Genomic DNA, 27,206 nt, shown 5'->3' on the forward strand with positions numbered 1-27,206 from the left:
GAGACCCCGGCTCCCCCACCTGCAGGGGAGTTGCTTCACAGGTGGTGAAGCAGGTCTTCAGGTGTCTATTTTTCTCTCCCCCTCTGTGTCTTACCCTCCTCTTTTTTTTTAAATATTTTTATTTATTTTATTTTATTTATTTATTTATTTTCCCACCGCCCAATCTCCATATCCCACCCCCTCCCCCGACAGCTTTCCCATTCTCTATCCCTCTGGGAGCATGGACCCAGGGTCATTGAGGGTTGCAGAAGGTAGAAGGTCTGGCTTCTGTAATTGCTTCCTCGCTGAACATGGGCGTTGACTGGTCGGTCCATACTCCCAGTCTGCCTCTCTCTTTCCCTAGTAGGATGGGTCTCTGGGGAAGCTGAGCTCCAGGACACATTGGTGGTATCTTCAATCCAGGGAAGTCTGGCTGGCATCCTGATGACACCTGGAACCTGGTGACTGAAAAGAGAGTTAACATACAAAGCCAAACAAATTGTTGAGCAATCATGGACCCAAAGCTTGGAAAAGTGGAAAGGTAGTATTAGGGAGGTACTCACTGCAAACTCTAGTATACTTCTGCTTTCTTACTTTGGTGCCATACTCCAAACTCAGTCAATTTCTGCTTTGCGTTTCTACTTCTTTTTTTTTTTTTTTTTACATGCATAACATTTCCCAGATTCCCATTTAGCAATACAACCCCCACTATTTCATTCATCATTTTTCATGGACCTGTATTCTCCCCACCCACCCACCCACCCCAGAGTCTTTTACTTTGGTGTAATACTCCAATTCCATTTCAGGTTCGACTTGTGTTTTCTTTTCTAATCTTGTTTTTCAACTTCGGCCTGAGAGTGAGATCATCCCATATTCATCCTTCTGTTTCTGACTTATTTCACTCAACATGATTTTTTCAAGGTCCATCCAAGATCGGCTGAAAACGGTGAAGTCACCATTTTTTACAGCTGAGTAGTATTCCATTGTGTATATAGACCACAACTTGCTCAGCCACTCATCTGTTGTTGGACACCTGGGTTGCTTCCAGGTTTTGGCTATTACAAATTGTGCTGCCAAGAACATATGTGTACACAGATCTTTTTGGATGGATGTGTTGGGTTCCTTAGGATATATCCCAAGGAGGGGAATTGCAGGGTCATAGGGTAGGTCCATTTCTAGCCTTCTGAGAGTTCTCCAGACTGTTCTCCACAGAGGTTGGACCAATTGACATTCCCACCAGCAGTGCAGGAGGGTTCCTTTGACCCCACATCCTCTCCAGCATTTGCTGCTGTTACCTCTTCTGATGTGTGACATTCTCACAGGAGTGAAGTGATATCTCATTGTTGTCTTGATTTGCATTTCTCTGACAATCAGAGACTTGGAGCATTTTTTCATGTGTTTCTCGGCCTTTTGGATCTCTTCTGTGGTGAATATTCTGTCCAAGTCCTCCCCCCATTTTTGGATGGGGTTATTTGTTGTCTTGTTGTTGAGTCTGGTAAGCTCCTTATATATGTTGGTTATTAAACTCTTATCTGATGTATGGCATGTAAAGATCTTCTCCCATTCTGTGAGGGGTCTCTTGATTTGGGTAGTGGTTTCTTTTGCTGTGAAGAAGCTTTTTAATTTGATGTAGTCCCATAGGTTTATACTTGCCTTAGTCTTCCTTGTAATTGGATTCGTTTCATTGAAAATGTCTTTAAAATTTATGCGGAAAAAAGTTCTTCCAATATTTTCCTCTAAGTATCTGATAGTTTCTGGTCTAACATCCAAGTCCTTGATCCACTTGGAATTTACTTTTGTATTTGGTGAAATACAGTGATTCAGTTTCATTCTTCTGCATGTTTCAACCCATTGTTTCCAACACCATTTGTTGAAGAGACTCTGCTTTCCCCATGTAATAGTCTGGGCCCCTTTGTCAAAGATTAGATGTCCATACGTGTGGGGCCTCATTTCTGGGCTCTCAATTCTATTCCACTGGTCAGTGTGTCTGTTCATGTTCCAGTACCAAGCAGTTTTGATGACAATGGCCCTATAATACAGTTTGAGATCTGGCAGTGTGATGCCTCCGGTTCTGTTCTTTTTTCTCAAGATTGTTTTGGCAATTCTAGGTCTTTTCTGGTTCCAGATAAACATTTGTAGCATTTGTTCTATTCTCCTAAAAAATGTGCTTGGGATCTTGATGGGGATAGCATTAAATCTGTAGATGGCTCTGGGTAATATATTCATTTTGATGATGTTAATTCTTCCAACCCATGAACATGGAATATCTTTCCACTTCTTTGTGTCTTTTTCAATTTCTTTGAGTAGTGACTCATAATTTTCAGTATACAAGTCTTTCACTTCTTTGGTTAGGTTTATTCCTAGATATTTTATTGTTTTTGTTGCTATAGTAAAAGGAACTGATTTCTGGATTTCAATTTCTTCTAACTTAGTGTTTGCATAGAGGAATGCCACTGACTTTTGAATGTTAATTTTATAGCCTGACACATTACTGTATTGCCTGATGATTTCCAAAAGCTTTTTGCTAGATTCCTTAGGTTTTTCCATGTATACTATCATGTCATCTGCAAATAAGGAGAGTTTGACTTCTTCTCTTCCAATCTGTATTCCTTTAATTCCTTGCTCCTGCCTGATTGCTATGGCAAGAACTTCCAACACTATGTTGAATAGTAATGGTGATAGTGGGCAGCCCTGTCAAGTACCTGATCTGAGGGGAAATGCTTCCAGTTTTTCACCATTGAGTATGATGTTGGCTGTAGGTTTGCTATATATAGACTCCACTATCTTCAGGAATTTTCCATCTATTCCTATTTTTTGTAGTGTTTTGATCATAAAGGGATGTTGTATTTTGTCAAAGGCTTTCTCTGCATCTATTGATATGACCATGTGGTTTTTTGTCTTGCTTTTGTTGATGTGGTGGATCACATTGATTGATTTACGTATATTAAACCAACCTTGCATGTCTGGGATAAACCCCACTTGGTCATGATGGACAATCTTTTTGATATACTGCTGTATCCGGTTGGCTAGAATTTTGTTCAATATTTTCGCATCTATGTTCATCAGAGATATTGGTCTGTAGTTTTCTTTTTTGGTTGTGTCCCTGTCTGCTTTTGGTATCAAAGTGATATTGGCTTCATAGAAGCTTGCAGGGAGTATTCCAGTGTCTTCAATCTTCTGGAAGACTTTTAAAACTAGAGGTATTAGTTCTTCTTTGAAAGTTTTGTAGAATTCATTTGTAAAACCATCTGGTCCAGGACTTTTATTTTTGGGAAGATTTTTGATAACTGTTTCAATTTCATTAGCTGTGATGGGCCTGTTCATGTTGTCCACTTCCTCTTTACTTAGTTTTGGAAGTTGGTAGGTATCTAGGAAATGATTCATTTCTTCCAGGTTCTCTAACTTGGTGGCATATAGTTGTTCATAGAAGCCTCGCATGATATGTTGAATTTCTGCAGTGTCTGTTGTGATATTTCCTCTTTCATTTACTATCCGATTTATTTGGGTCTTCTCCCTTTTTTGTTTTGTGAGTCTGGCTAAAGGTTTGTCAATTTTGTTTACTCTTTCGAAGAACCAACATTTACTTTCATTGATCTTTTGTATGGTTTTCCTATTCTCAATGTTATTTATTTCTGCCCTAACTTTAGTAATTTCTGTCCTTCTGGTTGCTTTAGGGTTCCTTTGTTGTTCTTCTTCTAGGTCTTTAAGATGTGCAATCAGGCTGTTTATTTGTGCCTTTTCTTGTTTCCTAATGTGTGCTTGTATAGCTATGAACTTCCCTCTTAGGACTGCTTTAGCTGTGTCCCAAATATTTTGATAGCTTGTGTCGTCATTTTCATTGAACTCTCGAAACATTTTGATTTCTTCCTTGATTTCCTCTTTGACCCAGAAGTTGTTAAGAAGTGTACTGTTGAGCTTCCACATTTTGGCACTGTTACTAATCTTTTGTTGATTGTCAAGTGTTAGTTTAATTCCACTGTGGTCTGAGAAGATGCTTGGGATGATTTCAGTGCTCTTGAATAGGATGATGCTGTCTTTGTGGCCTAACATATGGTCTATCCTTGAGAATGATCCATGTGGACTTGAGTAAAATGTGTATTCCAGTTTCTTGGGATGAATGACTCTGAAAATGTCCAATAGTTCTAGTTTATCTATCTCTTCATTTAGCTCCCTTATGTCTTTACTGATTTTCTTTCTGGATGATCTGTCAAGTTGAGATAGTGGGGTGTTGAAGTCCCCTACTATGATTGTGTTACTGTTAATATATTGCTGTAGCTCTTTCAGTAGAAGTTTGATGTATTTAGATGGCTTCTCATTGGGTGCATAGATATTAATAATTGTTAAGTCCTCTTGATTGACCAAATCCATTGTTGGGGAGAATACAGGTCCATGAAAAATGATGAATGAAATAGTGGGGGTTGTATTGTTAAATGGGAATCTGGGGAATGTTATGCATGTAAAAAAAAAAAAAAAAAAGAAGTAGAAACGCAAAGCAGAAATTGACTGAGTTTGGAGTATGGCACCAAAGTAAGAAAGCAGAAGTACACTAGAGTTTGCAGTGAGTACCTCCCTAATACTTCCTCTCCACTTTTCCAAGCTTTGGGTCCATGATTGCTCAACAATTTGTTTGGCTTTGTATGTTAACTCTCTTTTCAGTCACCAGGTTCCAGGTGTCATCAGGATGCCGGCCAGACTTCCCTGGATTGAAGACCCCACCAATATGTCCTGGAGTTCAGCTTCCCCAGAGACCCACCCTACTAGGGAAAGAGAGAGACAGACTGGGAGTATGGACCGACCAGTCAACTCCCATGTTCAGCGGGGAAGCAATTACAGAAGCCAGACCTTCTACCTTCTGCAACCCACAATGACCCTGGGTCCATGCTCCCAGAGGGATAGAGAATGGGAAAGCTATCGGGGGAGGGGGTGGGATATGGAGATTGGGCGGTGGGAATTGTGTGGAGTTGTACCCCTCCTACCCTATGGTTTTGTTAATTAATCCTTTCTTAAATAAAAAAAAATTAAAAATTAAAAAAAAAGAGTTAAACACCCATATTACTTTTTTATTAATATCTTTATACTTTATTATATTTATAACTTATTTATATTTATACCTTTATTATATTTATTATATTTATACCTTATTTTGTGTATTTATAATATATATTATATACCTTTATACTTTATTATCTTTATTTATTTATAGATATAGCCAGAAATTGAGAGGAAATGGGATATAGAGGAGACAGAAGAACACCTGCAGCACCGCTTCACCACACATGAAGCTTTCCTCCGGCAGGTAGGGACTGGGGGCTTGGACTGGGGTCCTTGGACATTATAACATGTGAGCTCAACCAGGTGCACCAACACCCAGCCCCAACCACACATATTATCATGCACAAGAACCTGGGTTCCAACCCTTGGTCCCATCTGCAGTGGGAAAGCTTTACAAGCAGTGAAGGGAGGTCCGCAGGTGTCTCTGTCTCTCTCTTCCTCTATCCCCCTTCCCTCTCAATTTCTCTCTGTCTTATCAAAATAAATAAATAAAGTTAAAAATCTTAAGAAAAAAATTTACTTCTTAAAGATCTTTTCTTGGGCGGGCAGGGGTATATAGTATAATGGTTATGCAAACAGACTCTTATGCTTGAGGCTCTGAAGTATCAAGTTCAATCCCCTGCACTACTATAAGCCAGAGCTGAGCAGTGCTCTGGTTAAAAAAAAAAAAACAACTTTTCTGAAGCTGAGTGGTCTTACATTTGGCCAAGTGCACATGTTAGCATATACAAGGACCTGAGTTCAAGCCTCTGGTCCCCACCTTCAGGGGGAAAGCTTCATGAGCAGTGAAACAGGGCTAGAGGTCTCTCGTGTTCTCTCTCGCCTTCTCTCTGTTTATTTACTTATTTATTATTGACTAGAGACAGAGAGAAATTAAGAGGGGAGGCGGGGATAGTGAGAGAAAGAGACAGAAAGACACCTGCAGGCTGGCTTCACCACTCCTGAAGCTTCCCCCTGCAGGTGGGAACCAGGGGCTGCAACCTGGATCCTTGCGCACTGTAATGTGTGCACTTAACCAGGTGTGCTACCACCTGGCCCCCCTCTATCCCTCTTTACCCCTTTTCCCTCTCTACTTCCTTCTGTCCTATCATAATAAATAAATAAAATTTAAGAAAAAAAAACCTAGAAAATATTTTTTAAATCTTTCTTGAAAGATCTCACAACTATAAAAACTTCAGGCCCCATAAAACCAATAGCCACGCAGTCCAGGTGGTGGTGCAGTGGCTACACTGGACTTGAAAGTAAAAGGTTCTAAACTCAGTTGCTGGCATCCCATATGCTGTATTGATGCTCTGGTTCTCTATCAATCCTTTTTCTGATATTAAGAAATACATAAAGTTTTTTTTTTTTTAAAAAAAAGGTGCACTTCTGGTTTTCTTTCTTGGTGTCATATAAGAGATAAAGAAACTGAATCACAGAAATGTAAAGTGACTTGCTCAAGGTCACTCAGCTAAGTGAAAGACCAGGTATGGACCCTGGAAATCTAACTCCAGGTGGCAGGCGGTGGCACACCTGGTTAAGTGCACATGTTACCAAATGCAAAGACCCAGGTTCAAGGCCCCTGTCTGTCCCTACCTGAAGGAGGAAAGTTTCACAAGTGGTGAAGCAGTGCTGTAGGTATCTCTCTGACTCTTCCTCCTCCTCAATTATCTTTGTCTTTTATCAAAAGAAAGAAAGAAAGAAAGAAAGAAAGAAAGAGAGAAAGGAAGGAAGGAAGGAAGGAAGGAAGAAAGAAAGAAAGAAAGAACGAAAGAAAGATAGAAAGAAAGAAAGAGGGAGAGAAAGGGAGAAAGGGAGAAATAAAGGGTGAAAGAGGTCTGACTCCAGAATCTCCTTAAAGGGGACACTGAGGATTCTTGAGATAAAAATAGCATATAAGGGTAAGGGGTGGGGAGATAGCTCAGTGGTTTTGCAAAATACTCTCATTCTCTGAATGCTCAGGTTCAATCCTTATACCACCATAAACCAGAGCTAAGCAGTACTCTTGCAAAAATAAATAAATGAAAATGTTCTTTCTTTTTAACCAGAGCACTGCTTAGCTCTAGCTTCTGGTAGTATGGGGGATTGAAACTGGGGCTTTGGAGCCTCAGGCATGAGAGTCTCTTTGCATAACCATGATGCTATCTACTTCCACCCTAAATGACATTTTTTAAAGAACATAAGGGTTAGATAACTTAGTAGTTATGCAAAAAGACTGTCATGCCTGAGGCTCCAATGTTCCGTATTCAATACTCACACCACAATATGCCAGAGATGGTCAGTGCTCTGGTAAACAAACAAATAGGGGGAGTAGATAGCATAATGGTTATGTAAACAGACTCTCATCAAGTCCCAGGTTCAATCTCCCACCACCACCATAAATCAGAACTGAGCAGTGCTCTGGTTAAAAAAAAAAAAAAAAAAAAAACAGCACAGGTGGCGCAAAGCGAAAGGACCTGCATAAGGATCCTAGTTCAAGCCCCCGACTCCCCACCTGCAGGGGAGTCACTTCACATGTGGTGAAGCAGGTCTGTAGGTGTCTATCTTTCTCTCCCCTTCTCGTCATCCCCTCTTCTCTCCATTTCTCTCTGTCCTATCCAACAACGATATCAACAACAACAATAATAACTACAACAAGGGCAACAAAGGGAATAAATATATGAATACTTTAAAAAACGCAAACATAAGCATGAACGCAAACATAGAAGGGCCAGGGTGGTGGCTCATCTACAGACTATGGCTCTGGGTTAAAATCTCTGACACTGCATAAAAATAAGATAAAATCAAAATAAAAAGCATCACAAATGTAGTGGTGTCCTGGTCTCTTATCTCAAAAATATATAAAGGGGAGTCAGGCAGTAGCGCAGTGGATTAAGCGCAAGTGGTGCAAGGCACAAGGACTGACTGGTGTAAGGATCCCAGTTCAAGCCCCGGCTCCCCACCTGCAGGGGAGTCACTTCACAGGCAGTAAAGCAGGTCTACTGGTGTCTATCTTTCTCTCCTCCCTCTGTCTTTCCTTCCCCTCTCCATTTCTCTCTGTCCTAGCCAACAACAATAACTACAACAATAAAACAACAAGGGCAACAAAAGGGAATAAATAAATGAGTATTTTTTTAATCTAAAAAAAAGTAATATATAAAGGAAACACTTTTTTTAGACTTTTTTCCCCACTTTATTGAGGGGATTGATTATTTACAGTTTACTCTTCCACACATATGTACAACCTGTCATCTATGCAGAAGGAAACACTTTTAAAATGACATGGAAGAAACTTTACAGAGGTCAGGATAAAGATGATGTACAGTCAAATGAAAGACAAATAGCTGTTTGTTGGGACTTCATTCCTTAGGCAGAGGAATGTGAGAGCAAGTTTTCTTTACTGTATACCAGACTGCTTGGAGACTGACATCTGAAACATCACTTTGTCCCCACAGCAGCCTTGTAGGCAGGCATTATTATCTCAAATGAAATTCTCAGGGTCCACATTTATTTGGGGATCAGTCCAAGGTCACACAACTGGACAATAAAGGAGATAGGAACAGATATCAATGTGCTGATAGCTGTCCAATAGGGTGACAACAGAAGGTTTACCAGGTCAGAGCTGTCCAGTCAAGGTCCAGGGACATGACAAAGCCAAGGACCTAACCACCAGCTCTCAAACTCCCAGGCCACATTGCTTGACATGGATGCCCAGCACTGAGGAACATTGTGGCTGGTAGCAGAGCAGTATTTAAGCCCAGATCATAAGCGGGCAACATTTGCAAGCCAGGGAGCAACAAAGTGAGAGCCCACGTAGCCACCAACTCTGGGAAACTTAGGCCACACAGCTCAGGTTGCCTAGCTAGGAAACTTGGAAGCAAAAAAGAATGCTAAAATCAGAAAGATTTAAGTTTTGGGGACTGGGTGGTGTACACCTGGTTGAACACACTATGTTACAATGCACAAGGAACTGGGGTCAAGTCCCCAGTCCCCACCTGTATGGGGAAAGCTTTGCAAGTGGTGAAGCAGTGCTGCAGGTTTCTTTCTTTCTCCCTCTTTATCTTCTCTTTTCCTCTCAATTTCTGGCTGTCTCTATCCAATAAACAAAGAAAATTTAAAAAATAAATTTATAAAAATAGATATGAGTTTTGTCAAATCATTAAATGTGACCTTGTGCAAATCATTTATAAGTCTCAAAAACAGGGAGTCAGGCGGTAGCACAGCGGGTTAAGTGCAGGTGGTGCAAAGCACAAGGAACTGAGTAAGGATCCTGGCTCGAGCCCCCAGCTCCCCACCTGCAGGGGAGTCGCTTCAGTCGCGAGTGGTGAAGCAGGTCTGCAGATGTCTATCTTTCTCTCCCTGTCTTCCCCTCCTCTCTCGATTTCTCTCTGTCCTACCCAACAACAATGACATCAGTAACAACAACAATAAAAAAACAAGGGCAACAAAAGGGAATAAATAAAATAAAATAAATAGAAAGAAAGAAAAGTAACTCTCAAAAACAAAAATAAACTTGTCTTCTATGGAAATCTTGAGTATTCGAATGGAAAGTGTCTGAGACTTAGTAGGTCCTCAATAAACAGCTGACACATTTCACTCACTGAGATTCTGTAAGTATTTCTCAGCAGATATAGCCTGTACCTCTAGGAGTCTGAGCCTGAGAGAACTTTTGCAGGGTGACCTAGAGCTGGAATGGTGGAGGGGCATCCTCAGTGGCACAGTGGGCAGTGTCCTCCCAGTTCCCCAGAGTTCTGGCTCCTCTTCCTGAAGTTTGCTCTTTACCAACTACAGGAGCAGAGCCCCAAGGTCAGGCAAACAAGCCAGAGATAAGGCACTTCCAGGTTGGGCCTTGTGTTCAAGGCCTGTCTAGCTCTGGGGCTGGCTTTCTGGCTTAGCAAGGGCCCTAGCCTTGTGTATACGCAAAAGCAAGCACCAATAGGGACACCTGCCAGTGTCACCTGCTGATAGTGCACCTGAGGCCTTGGTGCCCTGGTACAGCCTGGGTTAATGACCCTGTTTATCCACTTGAGTCATCCGATAAGAGGCAACTAGGCCAGCAGGCAGGCAGCCCTGTGCCCTGAGCTGGCCAGTTTCATTGACTGAAGCAATATCCGCGCCACGTGGAGCTCCTAAGACCCCCTCCCCCACCACGTCCCAGTCAGTGCTGCCACGATCAGTGTCTGTGTGTGTGTCTTTTTTTTTTTTTTTTTTTTCAATGAACATAACTTCTGGAGTCAAGGTTGCTGGTTGGTCCCTCCCTCCCACTAGGGTATAAATAGCACCCATGGCAGAACAGAGGGCCAGAGAGCTTGGAGGAAAAGCAGATCCTCAACCATGAGCTCCAGTCAGCCAGGGACCTGCCCTTGCCAGGGTGCTGCAGGTCGCCCAAACATTCTCTATGCGCTTCTGAACCCCAGCCTCAGGGCCAGGCCCTCTGTGCCCCCTGCCCCAAGCCACTGCCTGTGCAGGCAGCACCGACCTGTCCGGCTGTGTACACCTCATCGCACCTGCCGCAAGGCCTTGGATGTTCTGGGTAAGACAGTGGTCTTCCTCAGGAACCTGCCATCCTTCTGCCAGCTGACCCACCAGGATCAGCGACAGCTACTGTGGGGCTGCTGGGGCCCCCTTTTTCTTCTTGGGTTAGCCCAAGATACTGTGACCTTTGAGGTGACTGAGGCCCCGGTTCCCAGCATACTCAAGAAGATCCTGTTGGAGGAGCCCAGCAGCAGTGCAAGCAGCATCCAGTTGCCAGACAGGCCCCAGCCTTCTCTGGCTGGGGTACAGTGGCTTCGGTGCTGCCTGGAGTCCTTCTGGAGCCTGGAGCTGAGCCCCAAGGAATATGCCTATCTGAAGGGGACCATGCTCTTCAATCCTGGTGAGCTCCCAGACACTTCTGAATAGGGTCAAGGCTGGAGGGGTGCAGGGCCCAGCTAAGGGCCTGACCTCTGTGAATTCTATTTATTATCAAACAGTCACAAAAGAGGTTCAGAGAGGCTAAGTGATTTGCAGTCTGGTGGGGAGAAGGCAGGAATGGAAACTCAGATCTATTTGCTCCAGAGATGAGCCTTACCATCACTTTTCTGCTCTGAAAATCTGCTCTGGGACTAGCAAGATAGTTGAGTAGTTATGCAAAAGGTCTCATTCCTTAAGCTATAAAGTTCCAGGTTCAATTCCCAGCACCATGATAAGCCACAGCTGAGAAGTGCTATGGGGGAAAAAAAAAAAGAAGAAGAAAAGAAAGGGGAAATGAGAGAAAGAAAAAAAGCAAGCTTTCCTGATCTTGGGGAAGGTGAGGGGAGAAATCCAGCTGTGCCTCAATCCCATATAAAATTCTCTGGATTCAGGGGGCCAGGTGGCAGCACAGTGAGTTAAGCGCACATGGTACAAGGATGGCTATAAGGAATCCAGTTCGAGGATTCCCCACCTGCAGGGGGTGGCTTTACCAGTGGTGAAGCGAGTCTGCAGGTGTCTTTCTCTTCCTCTCCTCTCTTGATTTCTCTTTGTCCTATCCAACAACAACAACAACAACAAAGACAATGATAACAATAACAACAAAGGCAACAAAATAGGAAAAATGGCCTCCAGGAGCAGTGGATTGGTAGTGCAGCACCAAGCCCCAGTGATAACCCTGGAGGCAAAAAAAAATTCTGGATTCAGAAATACCCTCTCATAAAAGGAATGAAAATGGGAGACATGGAGTGGGGAAGTCTTAATGAAATTGAATCAGCAATAGATATATATGGCTTTTTTTTAATGCTTTATTTATTTATTAATGATAAACATTGAAAGAGAGAGAAAGAAACAGGCATCACCCTGGTATATGCGCTGCCGGGAATTGATCTCAGGACCTCATGCTTGAGAGTCCGATGCTTTAACCACTGAGCCACCTCCCAGACCACATGGCTTTTTTTAAAAAAAGATTTTATTTATTTATGAAAAAGACAGGAAAAGAGAGAAAGAACCAGACATCACTCTGGCACATGTGCTGCTAGGGATTGAACTCAGGACCTCATGCTTGAGAGTCCAAAGCTTTATCACTGTGCCACCTCCCAGACCACACTTTTTTTTTTTTTTGTAATCTAGAAAGCATGTGAGAGAAGGATTCCTTTCCAGTTACAATGTGTAAGGGCCCAGTTTCAAGCCCCCATTCCCCACCTGCAAGGGGAAAGCTTTGTGAGTGGTGAAGCAGTGCTGGAGTTCTCTCTCTCTCCCTTTTGGTCTCCCCTTTTTCTCTTGATTTCTCTCCGTATCTATCTAATAAATTAATTAATTAAAAAAATGCATCTCCGGGTGGGGGTAGATAGCATAATGGTTATGCAAAGAGACTTTCATGCCTGAGGCTTCGAAGTTCCAGGTTCAGTCCCCCGCACCACCATAAGCCAGAGCTGGGCAGTGTTCTGGCGTTTCTCTCTCTCTCTCTGCATCTCTCTCAAAAGTAAAATAAAATTAAAAAAATTCGTCTCTAAAGACCATCACAATGTATATAAACTACAGTAGAAGTCACTCAACCTTTCCATGCATATGTTAGGCCCAATTCTTACGGTTTTACATATACTGGCTCATTTAAGCCTAGGAGATACATATATCATCACATGGCACACGTAATTCTGGAGACTGAACCCAGGACCTCATACTTGAGAGTCCAACACCTTAGTCACTATAGTACTGGTCTATTTCTATTAAAAATTTTATATTTATTTATTTTCCCTTTTGTTGCCCTTGTTTTTTATGGTTGTTGTAGTTATTGTTGTAGTTATTGATGTCGTTGTTGTTGGATAGGACAGAGAGAAATGGAGAGAGGAGGGGAAGACAGAGAGGAGGAGAGAAAGACAGACACCTGCAGACCTGCTTTACCATTTGTGAAGCTACTCCCCTACAGGTGGGGAACCAGCGGCTCAAACTGGGATCCTTACTCAGGACGTGCTTTGCACCACGTGCACTACTGCCTGACTCCTGACTGGTCTAATATTTTAATGATATTATGTCTTTTTTTTTGTACCAGAACACTGCACAGCTCTGGCTTATGGCAGTGTTGGGGATTGAATCTGGGACTTTAGAGCCTTAGGTATGAGAATTTCTTTTTTTTTTTCTATTTTTTAATATTTTATTTAATTATTTTAAGAGTCTCATGCTTTACCGACTGAGCTAGCCGGGCACTTATTTAATTATTTTAAAACCAACTTACATTTTAAAAGTTTCATTATCTTTATTTATTAGCTAGAGGCAGCCAAAAGTCTAGAGGGAAAAGGGGGTGATAGAGAGGGAGAGAGACAGACACCTGGAGCCTGCTTCACCACTTGCAAAGCTTCCCCCCTGCAAGTGGGGACCAGGGGCTCAGACATGGGTCCTTGCCCATTGTAACATGTGAGCTCAACCAGGTGCGCCATCACCCGACTCCAAAACAAATACATTAAAAATAAAAATAACTGGGCTGTCAAAATAGCTCACCTAGTTAGTGCATTAACAAAACCATAGGGTAGGAGGGGTACAACTCCACACAATTCCCAAGGTATGAGAATTTCTTTGAATAACCACTATGCTATCTCCTCTGCCCTTCCTTCTTTACTCCTTCTTTCCTTCCTTCCTTCCTTCCTTCCTTCCTTCCTTCCTTCCTTCATTTCCTTCCTTCTTTCCTTCCTTCCTTCATTTCTTCCTTTCTCCTTTCCTTCCTTCCTTCTTTCCTTCCTCCCTCCCTCCCTCCCTCCTTCTTTCCTTTTTTATTTATTGGGTAGAGACAAAGAGAAATCAAGATGGGGGAGGAAGCTAAAGAGCAGGAGAAGCAGGCCAGGCAGTGGCACACATGATTAAGTGCACACATTACAACGCACAAGGATCCAAGTTCAAGCCCCTGGTCCCCACCTACAGGGAGAAAGCTTCATAAGTGGTGAATCAGGGCTGCAGGTGTCTCTCTGTATCTTTCCCTCTCTATCACCTCTCTCTCAATTTATCTCTGTCTCTATACAATAATAAATAAATAAATAAAAAAGAGAATGGGAGAGAGAAGAGATACCTGCAACACTGCTTCACCACTCATGAAACTCTCCCCCTCCCTATAGGTGGAACTGGGGGCTTGAGCCTGGGTCCTTGTGCATTGTAATATGTGCACTCAACTGGGTGTTCTACCACCTGCCACTTATAATGCCTTTTCTGATTGGCACTATTATAGTCCCCACTTTCGAGATGAAGCACAGAGGCTAAATAACTTGAGCAACATTATCATAATAAGTGATAGCCTGGAGCTCATACCCAGGTAGCCTGCCTCTTAACCACTACTCTATATTCCTTTTTTTTTTTTTTTTCAGTTTTTACCAGAGCACTGCTCAGTTCTGGTTTATGGTGGTGCAGGGGACTTAACCTGGGACTTGGGAGCCTCAGGTACGAGAGCCTTTTTGCAGAATCATTATGTTATCTACCCTCCACCCTATATTGCTTTTCTATCAATGAATGGGTGAATAAAATGTCAAATAAATGGAAAAGATTATAATGGGACTTCAAAGGCTGACCAGTGGCCTCAGGTTTGGGCTCAGTCTCACCCTGTGGCATCGCTCTGTGAGTGGGGTACTCACCAACGCTCTTCACCTTCTCTACCCACAGATGTACCAGGCCTCCATGCCTGCTCTCACATCGGGCACCTGCAGCAAGAAGCTCACCAGGCACTGTGTGAGGTCTTGGAGCCCTGGTGCCCGGCAGGCCAAAGCCGCTTGGCCAGGGTCCTCCTCACAGCTTCCACTCTCAAGTCCATCCCACCCAGCCTGCTTGGGGACCTCTTCTTTCGCCCTATCATTGGAGACATTGACATCGCTGGACTCCTTGAGGATATGCTTTTGCTGAGCCAACCTGCTCCCACCCAAGCAGAGGCCAGATGTTGGCTGGATAGAAGCTGGCAGTATTGACTGTGCCCAGCTGCCCTCAGGATGACCTAGTACTCCCAAAGTGGGTAAGCCAGCGCAGACAGTACTCACCTCCCTGCGAGCAAGTGGGCCCTGGTGCAATCAGATGGGCTACAGGGCCCTCATTTAGCCATCCCCAACTTGGCCTTCCTTTGGCTAGACATAGTGATCCAGCAATGCGACTGGTCCCTGGTGCACACCAGAACCTCTGGCCTCTAGGACCAGACTCCTATCCTTTCCTGGGTGTCCCTTTAGACTACTTCTTGTACAGGAGTCCTACTGACTTTGTACAGAACTGTTTTAAGTTATTGGTTTTTGTAATAAAAATGTAAAACCCTTAGAGTCTGACACTGTAGTTTGTGTAGGTGGAAGGGACTATCTCTCCTCCAGGGTCACTCTGCACCTATTAGAGGAAACCTGAGAAGAAGGAATATAAGAGTGAGGGGTAGTGGGCTGGGAGACTGATTTTTCAAAGTGGGATGATGATTTCATTTCTGGGGAAAAGATTATTTTGCACTGGTCTGAAACTGGATGTAGGATCAAGTCAGGACTTGCCCCTTCCCCACCTCCTTGCCATTTTCATTGGGAGGAGGGCATTCTCCCTGACTCAATCTCCCCAACAGCCCCCTTCCTCAGTTCCTGTCTCTTGCAGGCTCCCTCTGTGAGAGTTGGCTCCTAGACAGCAAGGAAAATGAAGCAGCCTGTGCACACACTGAAACAGACAAGGTCACTGAGATTTCTGCAGATTGGGACATTCCCGTCCCAGTGACTATTGCTGACAAAGGAAGAGGACCTACTGTTCTCTCCCATGAGAGGGGACCAGGACCCAGGGAAGGCCTAGCAACTGCTTGGAGACCAAAGCAGGCCAGGCTTAGCAGCCATGTCAGCTAGGCAGACAAGATAGCTGACTTGTATGGTGCACTTCCTTGAGAGCACACAACCCAGGTTCAAGCCCAGCCCCCCACCATACTAGAGAACTTTAGTGCTGTGCTCTCCCCCCTCCCCACTGCCTTTTTTTAAACCAGAGGTCTGCTCAGCTCTAGACTATGGTGGTGCAGGGATTGAAGCTGGGACTTTGGAGCCTCAGGCATGAGAGTAACCATTATGCTATTTCCCCAACCCATGCTCCATTTTTTCTTTATTTTTCTGATAAAAAGAGAAATAAAAAGGGACACAAACACACATACACACACACACAGAGGGAGAGGGAGAGGAAGAGAGAGAGGGAGACAGAGACAGAGAGATGCCTGTAGCACTGCTTCACTATTCTTGAAGTTTCCTCACTGCAGGTAGACCAGGGGCTTGAACTGAGGTCCTAGTGCATACTAATGTTTGTGTTCTACCAGATAGTGCAGGTAATGTTTGTGCCATGACCTCCCCACAGCCCAGGCTCTCTATGTCTGTCTGAAAAAGTCAGCTTAGAGAGTTGAGTCCTCTGTGAAGACAAAAAACAAATCTGAAGACTTGTTCAATGGCAGTTGATTCATAGCCACTGCTAGACCCTGCTGAGTTCCCTTCCATTGCCAGTCCTTCTGGAATCCACTCCAAATCCAGCAGCTGGAGAGGCAATGTGTGGCCAATCCAGGGCTTTAGGACTGTGCCACTCATTGTGTGGCTTGTGTCTATTTGCACTGGTGATGCCCCACTGTTTGTTAAATATTTTGAATATTGTCTAGGTCGGGATGACTGACCGCCTGACTAAAAGGTGGGCAGGAGGAAATGATTACAACACACATTCCCATAGGATCCCCCTTTCAGGCCTCCTTTTTCCAGCAATAAGGCCTGCCCCAACCAGGCCCCACCCCCTTCACCACCACAGTTTGGATTCTTCTCAGAGGGTCAAGTTAATTATTGCACAAGGAAAGGTCATTCACTCAGGGGCTATAGTCTAGGAGTTACCGTTTAGGCCTTTTTACCCAAATCCCTGGGACAGAGAAGTAGCCATGCACTCATCACAGGCACCTAGGACCAGCAGCAAGGGCACCATCGTCCCTTACTAGGTCACTTATGCACCACTCAGACACCCAGGATGAGACAAGCACACAGCACAGACCCATGACAGATATGTGCACTTCAAACCCACAACTCTCTTACACATATACTACAACATGCAATCCAAACATACACACAGACCTTCAGACAGACATTCTATCTGCTCATACCCAGTTCCAAAATGCACAGCCCAAGTGGGGGTAGATAGCATAATGGTTATGCAAACAGACTTTCAAGCCTGAGGCTCTGTCAAGTTCCAGGTTCAATCCCCCACACCACCATAAGCCAGAGCTGGGCAGTGCTCTGGTAAAAAAAAAATTAAATTAAAAATAAATGCACAGCCCAAACCTACTGACTCAGCAACTCACATGGATCCCACACACTCATACAACAGACACGTACACGAGTCAGGTCACACATAACTCTGCACCCAAGGGTGGGGCACATGACGTGGAGATGCCCATGCACCGCAGCCTGCCCGTCATCCCCTGTATTTCTCTGTCACAGTGAACAGAGATGTAGCCTCCAAAGCAGACAGACCTGAGTCTTTGGGTTTCCCACAAATCTATAAAAACAGGCCCAGATAAGAGTTTAATAACCAACATATATAAAAGAGCTTGCCAGACTCAACAACAAGACAACAAATAACCCCATCCAAAAATGGGGGGAGGACTTGGACAGAATATTCACCACAGAAGAGATCCAAAAGGCCAAGAAACACATGAAAAAATGCTCCAAGTCTCTGATTGTCAGAGAAATGCAAATAAAGACAACAATGAGATATCACTTCACTCCTGTGAGAATGTCACACATCAGAAAAGGTAACAGCAGCAAATGCTTTGCACCACCTGCACTTAATCTGTTGTGCTACTGCCCGACTCCCCTATTTTTAATTTTCAAAGATTTTGTTTATTTATTAATGAGAAAAATAGAAGAAGAGAAAAAGAACCAGGCATCACACTGGTACCTGTGCTGCCGGGGATTGAACTCAGGGCCTTATACTTAAGAGTCTAACACTTGGGAAACTGGGGAATGTTATGTATGTACAAACTATTGTATTTACTGTTGAATGTAAAACATTAATTCCCCAATAAAGAAATAAATTTTTTTAAACAAGAGCCTAACACTATCCATTGCGCTACCTCCCCAGATCACCAACTTGATCTTTTGACTCTTTCTCTACCTCTCTCTCTCCCTCTCTCTCTCTGTCTTCCTCTCTCTCTCTCATGTCGTAAGACATGAATGTTCTCAATTTTCTCAAATAAAGTGTAAAGTACCTGATAATCTTGTTCTCTCCTCAGTTCTTTGTTGAGATAATGTGCGACAAACTTTTTAATGTTGGGGGAACAACCACCGAATCCTCCTTTCCCCCATAATATGATGGTTCTAGTGAGGCAAGACCTTCCCTATTAGCATATGCTGGTATGAGTCACAGCCAGGAACAGGCTGTCTTGAGTCAGTGCAGCCACTGTCATCCACCCTCTCAGTCATGATACCTGTCTGCAGGCCATGCTAGGAATGACTCAGGAAAGCAAGAGAGTGGTTGTGGCTTGTGATCAGCTTCAGGTACCATTTATCCTCATCATTATCTCTATTTTCATTAGTCAATTCATTGACTGCTTAATAAGCAGTCAGGCAGCTGACTTGGGTTGTCGACACACCCTGTCCTTGGGGCAGTCACTCATTCTCCAACCTCTGATGCTGAAAAAAAAGAAAAAAGTTAATATCCACTACCCATGCATCCACTCGCTCTGTTATTCAACATCTCTTTTGAGGTCCACTTGTATAAGACCCTGTGCAAGATGCCAGGAAGTGGGAGCCAGAGAACAAATATGTTAGTAGATTCTGCTTTCACTGATCATACCAAATGATCCAAATTCAGGGAGAGGGATATGCAATAGGCAGCAGAAGTTCAGAAGAGAAAGTGATGGGAAGTGACTAAGTTTGCGTAGAGATGAGAAATACTTCCCCCAAGTGGTGACTACTTTGAGAATAGACTTGGGGGGGGGGCATGTGGAACAGGCGAGTGGTGGCACATCAGGCTAATCGCACATAGAATGAAGCACAAGGTCCCACCCAAGAATCCTGGTTCCAGCTGAAGTAGGTCTGCAGGTATCTTTCTCCCTTTCTAACTCCTATCCCTTCTTATTTTCTCTCTGTCCTATCAAAAAAAAAAAAAAAAAAAGGCACAGGAGCAGTGGATTCATAGTGCAGACATAGCCCCAACAATAACCCTGGAGGGAAAAAAAAAAAAAAGAGTGGTACAGTCTTCGCACAGTGGCGAAGGGACTAGACTCTCAAGCATGAAGTCCTGAGTTCAGCAGCACGTGTACCAGAGTGATGTCTGGTTCCTTCTCTGTCTCCTCCTACCTTTCTCATTAATAAATAAAATCTTTGAACAAAAAAAGAAAGAAAACAAAAGAAGAAAAAGAGAAAGAAAAGATAATAGGCTTGTCAGGGCCAGGTGGTGACCAATACAAAAGGAACTGTGTTGGAGTTCCTGGTTTCCACCTGTAGAGAGAAAGCTTTGCGAGTGGTGAAGCAGTCTTGCAGGTGTCTGTCTATCTCTCTCCTTCATCACCTCCTTCCCTCTTTCTTTCTTTTTCTTTTTTTTACCAGAGCAGCACTGCTCAGCTCTGGTTTATGGTGGTGCAGGGGATTGAACCTGGGAGTTTGGAACCTCAGGCTTAACATCTGTTTGCATAACCATTATGCTATGTACCCCTGCCCCCCTCTTTATTTCTGACTGTCTCTATCCAATAAGTAAATAAAGATAATAATTAAACTTTTATATTTATTAATTTTCCCTTTTGTTGTCCTTTTTGTAGTTATTATTGTTGTTGTTATTGTTGTCGTCATTGTTGGATAGGGCAGAAAGAAATGGAGAGAGGAAGGAGTCGGGCGGTAGCTCAGCGGGTTAAGTGCACATGGTGCAAAGCGCAAGGACAAGCGTAATGATCCCGGTTCAAGCCCCTAGCTCCCCACCTGTAGGAGGCCGCTTCGCAAGAGATGAAGCAAGTCTGTAGGTGTCTATTTTTCTCTTCTCCTCTGTCTTCCCCTCCTCTCTCCATTTCTTTCTGTCCTATCCAACAACAACAGCTATGACAACAATAACAACTACAACAAGCACAACAAGGGCAACAAAATGGGGAAAATAGCCTCAAGGAGCTGTAGATTCGTAGTACAGGCACCGAGCCCCAGCAGTAACCCTGGAGGCAAAAAAAAAAAAAAGGAGAGAGGAGAGGAAGACAGAGAGGGGGAGAGAAAGATAAACACATACAGACCTGCGTCACCGCCTGTAAAGCGACTCCCCTGTAGGTGGGGAGCCGGGGCTTGAACCTGTATCATTACACAAGTCCTTGTGCTTTGCGCCACTTGCGCTTAACTCGCTGCGCTACTGTCCGGCTCCCAGTAATAAAATTTTTAAAGAGAAGGAATACGCCTTGGTCAGGCAAGCCAAAAGAGGGGCATCCTTTTGGGAGAATGACAGTTGTAAATGTACAGAGATGTCAGAGAGCAAGGGTGCTTAGCTGACTGGAAGTGATCTTAGAAAACTGGAGTCTGGGAGTGGGGCGGTAACACAGGGCGTTAAATGCACAGGGCGCAATGCCCAAGGACGGGTAAGGATCCCGGTTCCAGCCCCCAATTCCCCACCTGTAGGGGGATCGCTTCACAGTCAGTGAAGCATGTCTGTATGTGTCTATCTTTCTCTCCCCCTCTCTGTCTTTCCCTCCTCTCTCTATTTCTCTCTGTCCTATCTAACAACAACATTAGTAACTACAACAACCATAAAAAAACAACAAGAGCAACAAAGGGAAAATAAATAAATAAGTATTAAAAAATTATAAGAAAAAGAAAACTGGAGTCCAGGGGACCGGGCTCTTTCAGTAGATACTCGATATATTTAGATGGATTCCCATTGAGTAGATAGATGTTAATAACCATTAAGTCCTCTTGACTGACTGATCCTCTGAGCATTAAGTAATGTCCATCACTATCTTTTTTTTTTATTATATTTCTTTATTTATTCCCTTTTGTTGCCCTTGTTTTTTTATTGTTGTAGTTATTATTGATGTCGTTGTTGTTGGATAGGACAGAGAGAAATGGAAAGAGGAGAAGACAGAGAGGGGGAGAGAAAGATAGACACCTGCAGACCTGTTTCACTGCCTGTGAAGGGACACTCCTGCAGGTGGGGAGCCGCGGCTCGAACTAGGATCCTTATGCCGGTCCCTGTGCTTTGTGCCATGTGCGCGTAACCCACTGTGTTACTACGCGGCCCCCCGCATGAGGGCTTTTTAACTGTAAATAGATTTGTCGGCTTAATCACTCATTTCTGACCAAGAAATAAAACAGTGGGGGAGAGATAGCACAGTGGTTATGAAAGAGACATGCACACCCTGAGGGTCCAAAGCCCTGGGCCCAATTCCATGCTCTGCCAGCAGTCAGAGCTGAGCTGGTCAGCAGTCCTTGGTCCTGAGAGTTTCTAAACAAATCCTGTTTGTACTCCGTGGGTTCGCCTTATCTTCCAACTCATCAGGAGAACAATTTGGAAAGGCTCCCATTATACAGCCCCACCTCCAGGCCACCAGGAATGTAGATGTTCTCTTTAGGTGCCTGGTCAGTTCTCTCCCCCCGATGTCAGTACACTGCCTCCCTGCTGCTGCTCCAGCCTCCAAGGGACAGTGGCAATAGACTCACAGTTGTAATTGATGAGACTTAGGGGGTCCACTCCTACCTTCAGCAGTTTTTTTGGTGATAAAACTCCGACCAGAGATGGAGCCTCAAGTGGCAAACTGCTGGGCTGTTACCAGCCACTCCCGAGTAGATATAGATTTTTAGCCCCAGAAATCTCTCAAGTTCTTTTCTGTCCATGAGCCACATGTGTTTGCACTCACCAGACACTTGGTGGGTTCCCAAAGTAATCTTAGTCTTGTTGTGGTGCATTCTCAGGTTATCCTCTTTCTTATTCCTAGCTGACCCAGAGAGCAAAATGCAGCTGCCTGTTCTCAATTATTGGCCATGACAAATTGCTGGGTTAGCGTGTGGGTGCCTCTTCCCAGGCACGTACTCTCTGGGTTGGAGAGAATACAACTGGAGCCAGCCTGGGCTGCTACTCACTCAGTGACTCGAGGGAGATGACTCAGGAACCAAACATGTGACGTGAGGCAATGCAATACCTTTATTGATGAGAGAGCCAAGGCTTTTTAAAGGACAGACCTGGAAATAAAAGTCAGAAAAGGAAATGGCTAGGAAAGGGGCGGAGAAAGGCTGGAAAGGTAGAAACTTCCTTAGCAACTGTTGTGAGAGTTTTTTTTTGTGTGTGTGTGTGTGTGTGAGAGTTTTAACTGGTGGGATTAATACTACCCTGGAGGCAGGGAGGGTCTTGAGGGTAGAAAGAAGATAGACCAGAGGAATGGAATGGGTGGGGATCTTTCAGGAAAAACAATGATTATGTAGATAGGCCATAGTATCAGGAATGCAGGGTGCTTTGTGAGGCTCCTCACAATTTCTGGACAACAAATATTACTGGGATAATACTTGCATATTTATTATTACTATTATTATTTACAAGCTCTACTATGGCTTATGGTAGTGCAGGGCATTGAACCTAGCACTATGAAGCCTCAGGCATGACAGTCTCTTTGGATAACCATTATGCTATCTCCCTTGCATATCTCTTTTAGTGTACAGATGTTTGCAAATCCATTTTTTTTAAATTTATTTTTTAATTTATTTTTTTATAGGGTAGGAGGGGTACAACTCCACACAATTCCCACCGCCCAATCTCCATATCCCACCCACTCCCCCGATAGCTTTCCCATTCTCTATCCCTCTGGGAGCATGGACCCAGGGTCATTGTGGGTTGCAGAAGGTAGAAGGTCTGGCTTCTGTAATTGCTTCCCCGCTGAACATGGGAGTTGACTGGTCGGTCCATACTCCCAGTCTGCCTCTCTCTTTCCCTAGTAGGGTGGGTCTCTGGGGAAGCTGAGCTCCAGGACATATTGGTGGGGTCTTCAATCCAGGGAAGTCTGGCCGGCATCCTGATGACACCTGGAACCTGGTGACTGAAAAGAGAGTTAACATACAAAGCCAAACAAATTGTTGAGCAATCATGGACCCAAAGCTTGGAAAAGTGGAGAGGAAGTATTAGGGAGGTACTCACTGCAAACTCTAGTGTACTTCTGCTTTCTTACTTTGGTGCCATACTCCAAACTCAGTCAATTTCTGCTTTGCGTTTCTACTTCTTTTTTTTTTTTTTTTTACATGCATAACATTCCCCAGATTCCCATTTAACAATACAACCCCCACTATTTCATTCATCATTTTTCATGGACCTGTATTCTCCCCACCCACCCACCCACCCCAGAGTCTTTTACTTTGGTGGATTACTCCAATTCCATTTCAGGTTCGACTTGTGTTTTCTTTTCTAATCTTGTTTTTCAACTTCGGCCTGAGAGTGAGATCATCCCATATTCATCCTTCTGTTTCTGACTTATTTCACTCAACATGATTTTTTCAAGGTCCATCCAAGACCGGCTGAAAACGGTGAAGTCACCATTTTTTACAGCTGAGTAGTATTCCATTGTGTATATAGACCACAACTTGCTCAGCCACTCATCTGTTGTTGGACACCTGGGTTGCTTCCAGGTTTTGGCTATTACAAATTGTGCTGCCAAGAACATATGTGTACACAGATCTTTTTGGATGGATGTGTTGGGTTCCTTAGGATATATCCCCAGGAGGGGAATTACAGGGTCATAGGGTAGGTCCATTTCTAGCCTTCTGAGAGTTCTCCAGACTGTTCTCCACAGAGGTTGGACCAATTAACATTCCCACCAGCAGTGCAGGAGGGTTCCTTTGACCCCACACCCTCTCCAGCATTTGCTGCTGTTACCTTTTCTGATGTATGACATTCTCACAGGAGTGAAGTGATATCTCATTGTTGTCTTGATTTGCATTTCTCTGACAATCAGAGACTTGGAGCATTTTTTCATGTGTTTCTCGGCCTTTTGGATCTCTTCTGTGGTGAATATTCTGTCCAAGTCCTCCCCCCATTTTTGGATGGGGTTATTTGTTGTCTTGTTGTTGAGTCTGGCAAGCTCTTTATATATGTTGGTTCTTAAACTCTTATCTGATGTATGGCATGTAAAGATCTTCTCCCATTCTGTGAGGGGTCTCTTGATTTGGCTAGTGGTTTCTTTTGCTGTGAAGAAGCTTTTTAATTTGATGTAGTCCCATAGGTTTATACTTGCCTTAGTCTTCCTTGTAATTGGATTCGTTTCATTGAAGATGTCTTTAAAATTTATGCGGAAAAAAGTTCTGCCAATATTTTCCTCTAAGTATCTGATAGTTTCTGGTCTAACATCCAAGTCCTTGATCCACTTGGAATTTACTTTTGTATTTGGTGAAATACAGTGATTCAGTTTCATTCTTCTGCATGTTTCAACCCATTGTTTCCAACACCATTTGTTGAAGAGACTCTGCTTCCCCCATATAATAGTCTGGGCCCCTTTGTCAAAGATTAGATGTCCATAGGTGTGGGGCCTGGGTGTTTAACTCTTTAAGAAGTAATCTTTAGGGGCCCGGGCAGTAGTATAGCGAGTTAAGTGCACATACCCCGAAGTGCAAGGACTAGCGTAAGGATCCCGGTTTGAGCCCCCAGCTCCCCAACTGCGGTGGGGGGTGTCATCTCATGGGAGGTGAATCAGGTCTGCAGGTGTCTTTCTCTCCCCCTGTCTTCCCCTCCTCTCTGGATTTCTCTCTATCCTATTCAACAGTAACAATAAGGGCAACAAAATGGGGAAAATGGCCTCCAGGAACAATGGATCCATAATGTAGGCACTGAACCCCAACAATAACCCTGAGGCAAAAAAGAAGTAATCTGTAAGTGAATGGTGCAGTGGATAAAGGACTGGACTCTCAAGCATGAGGTCCAGAGTTCAATCCCTGGCAGCACATGTACCAGAGTAATGTCTGATTCCTCTCTCCTCCTTTCTCATTAATAAATAAATAAAATATTTTTTAAAAAGAAGTAATATTTAAGAGAATCTTTAAGAAAGGAACAGAAGGGGTGGAGGGTAGATAGCACAATGGTTATGCAAACAGACTCTCATGCCTGAGGCTCCAAAGTCCCAGGTTCAATCCCTGTACCACCCAGTGCTCTGGTAAAAAAAAAAAAAAATGGTGAAGCAGTGTTGCATGTGTCTCTCTTTCTCTCTCCCTCTCTACTTTCCCCTTCTCAGTTTCTCTCTGTCTCTATCAAATACATAAATAATAAAAATAAAGAAAAAAAGAAAGGAACAGAAGGAGCTGGGTGGTGGCACACCTGGGAGGGTGCACACATTACAGTGTTCAAGGACTTGGGGTTGTAGGGGAAGCTTCACAGGTGGTGAAGTAGTGATGCTGGTGTCCCTTTTTCTTTCCCTCTTTCCTCTTCCCCTCTTGATTTATCTCTGCCCCAATAAATAAAGGAAATAAACTGAGTAATAATGACAATATTAATAAAAGAATAGACACTCATGGTGGGAGGGTTGGGTGGTGGTACACTTGGTTGAGTATACATTTTACTATGGGCATGGACCAAGGTTGGATTTGGGGATCACTTGCAGGGGGAAAGTGGCGAAGCAAGCACAGCAGGTGTCTCTTTGTCTCTCTCCTTCTCTACCTCTCCCTCTCTTCTCAATTTCTCTCTACCCTATCAAATAAAAAAAAGAGGTAGAGGTTGGGTGGTGGCACATCTGGTTGGGTGCACATATTACAATGAGCGAGGACCCAGGTTTGAGCCCCCATCCCTACCTTCAGGGGGAAAACTTTGCAAGTGGTGAAGCAGTACTGTAGGTGTCTCTCCTCTATCACTCCCTTCCCTCGTAGTTTCTGGCTTCATTCCCCCCCCCCCCCCCCATACTAGAGCACCGCTCAGCTCTGGTTTATGGTGTGGCTGTTTCTATCCAATAAATAAATAAATAATTTTATCTGTGGTCTGGGAAGTGGCGCAGTGGATAAAGTGTTGGACTCTCAAACTTGAGGCCCTGAGTTCAATCCCTGGCAGCACATGTACCATGTATCTGGTTCTTTCTCTCCTTCCTCCTATCCCTCTCATTAACAAATAAGTACTAAAAGAAAAAAAACAAATTTACCCCACTTGCAGGGAGGAAGCTTCACGAGTGATGAAGCAGGGCTGCAGGTGTCTCTCTCCTTCTCTATCTCCCCCTTCCCTCTGAACTTTTGGCTGTCTCTTAAATAAATAAAGATAATAAAATTAAAAAATTAATTTATTTTCCCTTTTATTGCCCTTATTGTTTTTTTATTGTTGTAGTTATTATTGATGTCATTGTTGTTGAATAGAACAGAGAGAAATAGAGAGAGGAGGGGAAGACAGAGAGGGGGAGAGAAAAATACCTGCAACCCTGCTTCACTGCCTGTGAAGCGACTCTTCTGCAGGTGGGGGGATGGGGGCTCGAACCGGGATCCTTACAGTGGTCCTTGTGCTTAGTGCCACCTGCACTTAACCCACTGCACTACTGCCCGACTCCCAATAAATAATTTTTTTTTAAAGAAGGAGGGAATGGGGGAAGCAATTACAGAAGCCAGACCTTCTACCTTCTGCAACCCACAATGACCCTGGGTCCATGCTCCCAGAGGGATAGAGAATGGGAAAGCTATCGGGGGTGGGGGTGGGATATGGAGATTGGGCGGTGGGAAAAAAAAAAAAAAAAGAAGGAGGGAATGGCTTCCAGGAGCAGTGGATTTGTCATGCAGGCACTGAGCCCCAGAGATAACCCTGATGGCAAAACAACAACAAAACAAACAAACAAAACAAGCAAATATGCAAACTCGGGTATGAAGTGCATATTTAAAATGAGAAAACAAATAACAAATTAAAGCTAACTGAAAACACAAATGTTACAAAACAGAAGAATAACAAATAGTCTTGATCAACTGCCTGACAATATTTGCCTACATGCCTTAACTGCCCACTCTGCTCAGCTCTTCACTACTAATATGTTTATTTTGAACCATTATAAATACAGAAAGGTTGCAAGTATAGTGCAAGGAACCTTTCTTTTCCTTGAGCCAACCTGATGCCCCATAACCTCCAAATACTTCAGGATGTGATTCTTACTAAAAGGACACATTCCTATGTAACCCCCTCAACCAGGAAATTAACATTGAACATTTACTATCTAACCTCATCCCCATTTAAGTTTCACCAAATGTTCATTAAAACCCTGATAGTGAATGGACTCAGTCCAGAACTACACACTGCATTTCCTTTTATTTTTTTTTCAAAGATTTTATTTATTTACTAATGAGAAAGATACTTGGAGAGAGAAA

The 27,206-nt window shown here is 43.6% G+C and overlaps 1 protein-coding gene across 1 annotated transcript; it reads left to right on the forward strand.

Moving 5' to 3' along the window:
* The first annotated feature begins 10,288 nt into the window (after nt 1-10,288).
* NR0B2 (nuclear receptor subfamily 0 group B member 2) lies at nt 10,289-15,227 on the forward strand. The gene is made up of 2 exons (XM_007532501.3): nt 10,289-10,864; nt 14,584-15,227. Exons 1-2 carry the CDS (start codon nt 10,324-10,326, stop codon nt 14,880-14,882), a joined length of 840 nt encoding a protein of 279 aa, XP_007532563.2. The 5' UTR covers nt 10,289-10,323; the 3' UTR covers nt 14,883-15,227.
* Nucleotides 15,228-27,206: the final 11,979 nt, after the last annotated feature.

Source organism: Erinaceus europaeus, chromosome 13, assembly GCF_950295315.1.
Source record: "Erinaceus europaeus chromosome 13, mEriEur2.1, whole genome shotgun sequence".
NCBI lineage: Eukaryota > Metazoa > Chordata > Mammalia > Eulipotyphla > Erinaceidae > Erinaceus > Erinaceus europaeus.

What these genes read in the sequence shown, in the direction of transcription:
- NR0B2 (XM_007532501.3), top strand. Translation starts at nt 10,324, where the DNA reads ATGAGCTCCAGTCAGCCAGGGACCTGCCCTTGCCAGGGTGCTGCAGGT. An exon ending in GACCATGCTCTTCAATCCTG is followed by an intron (nt 10,865 to 14,583) that starts GTGAGCTCCCAG and finishes CTCTACCCACAG; the next exon opens with ATGTACCAGGCCTCCATGCC.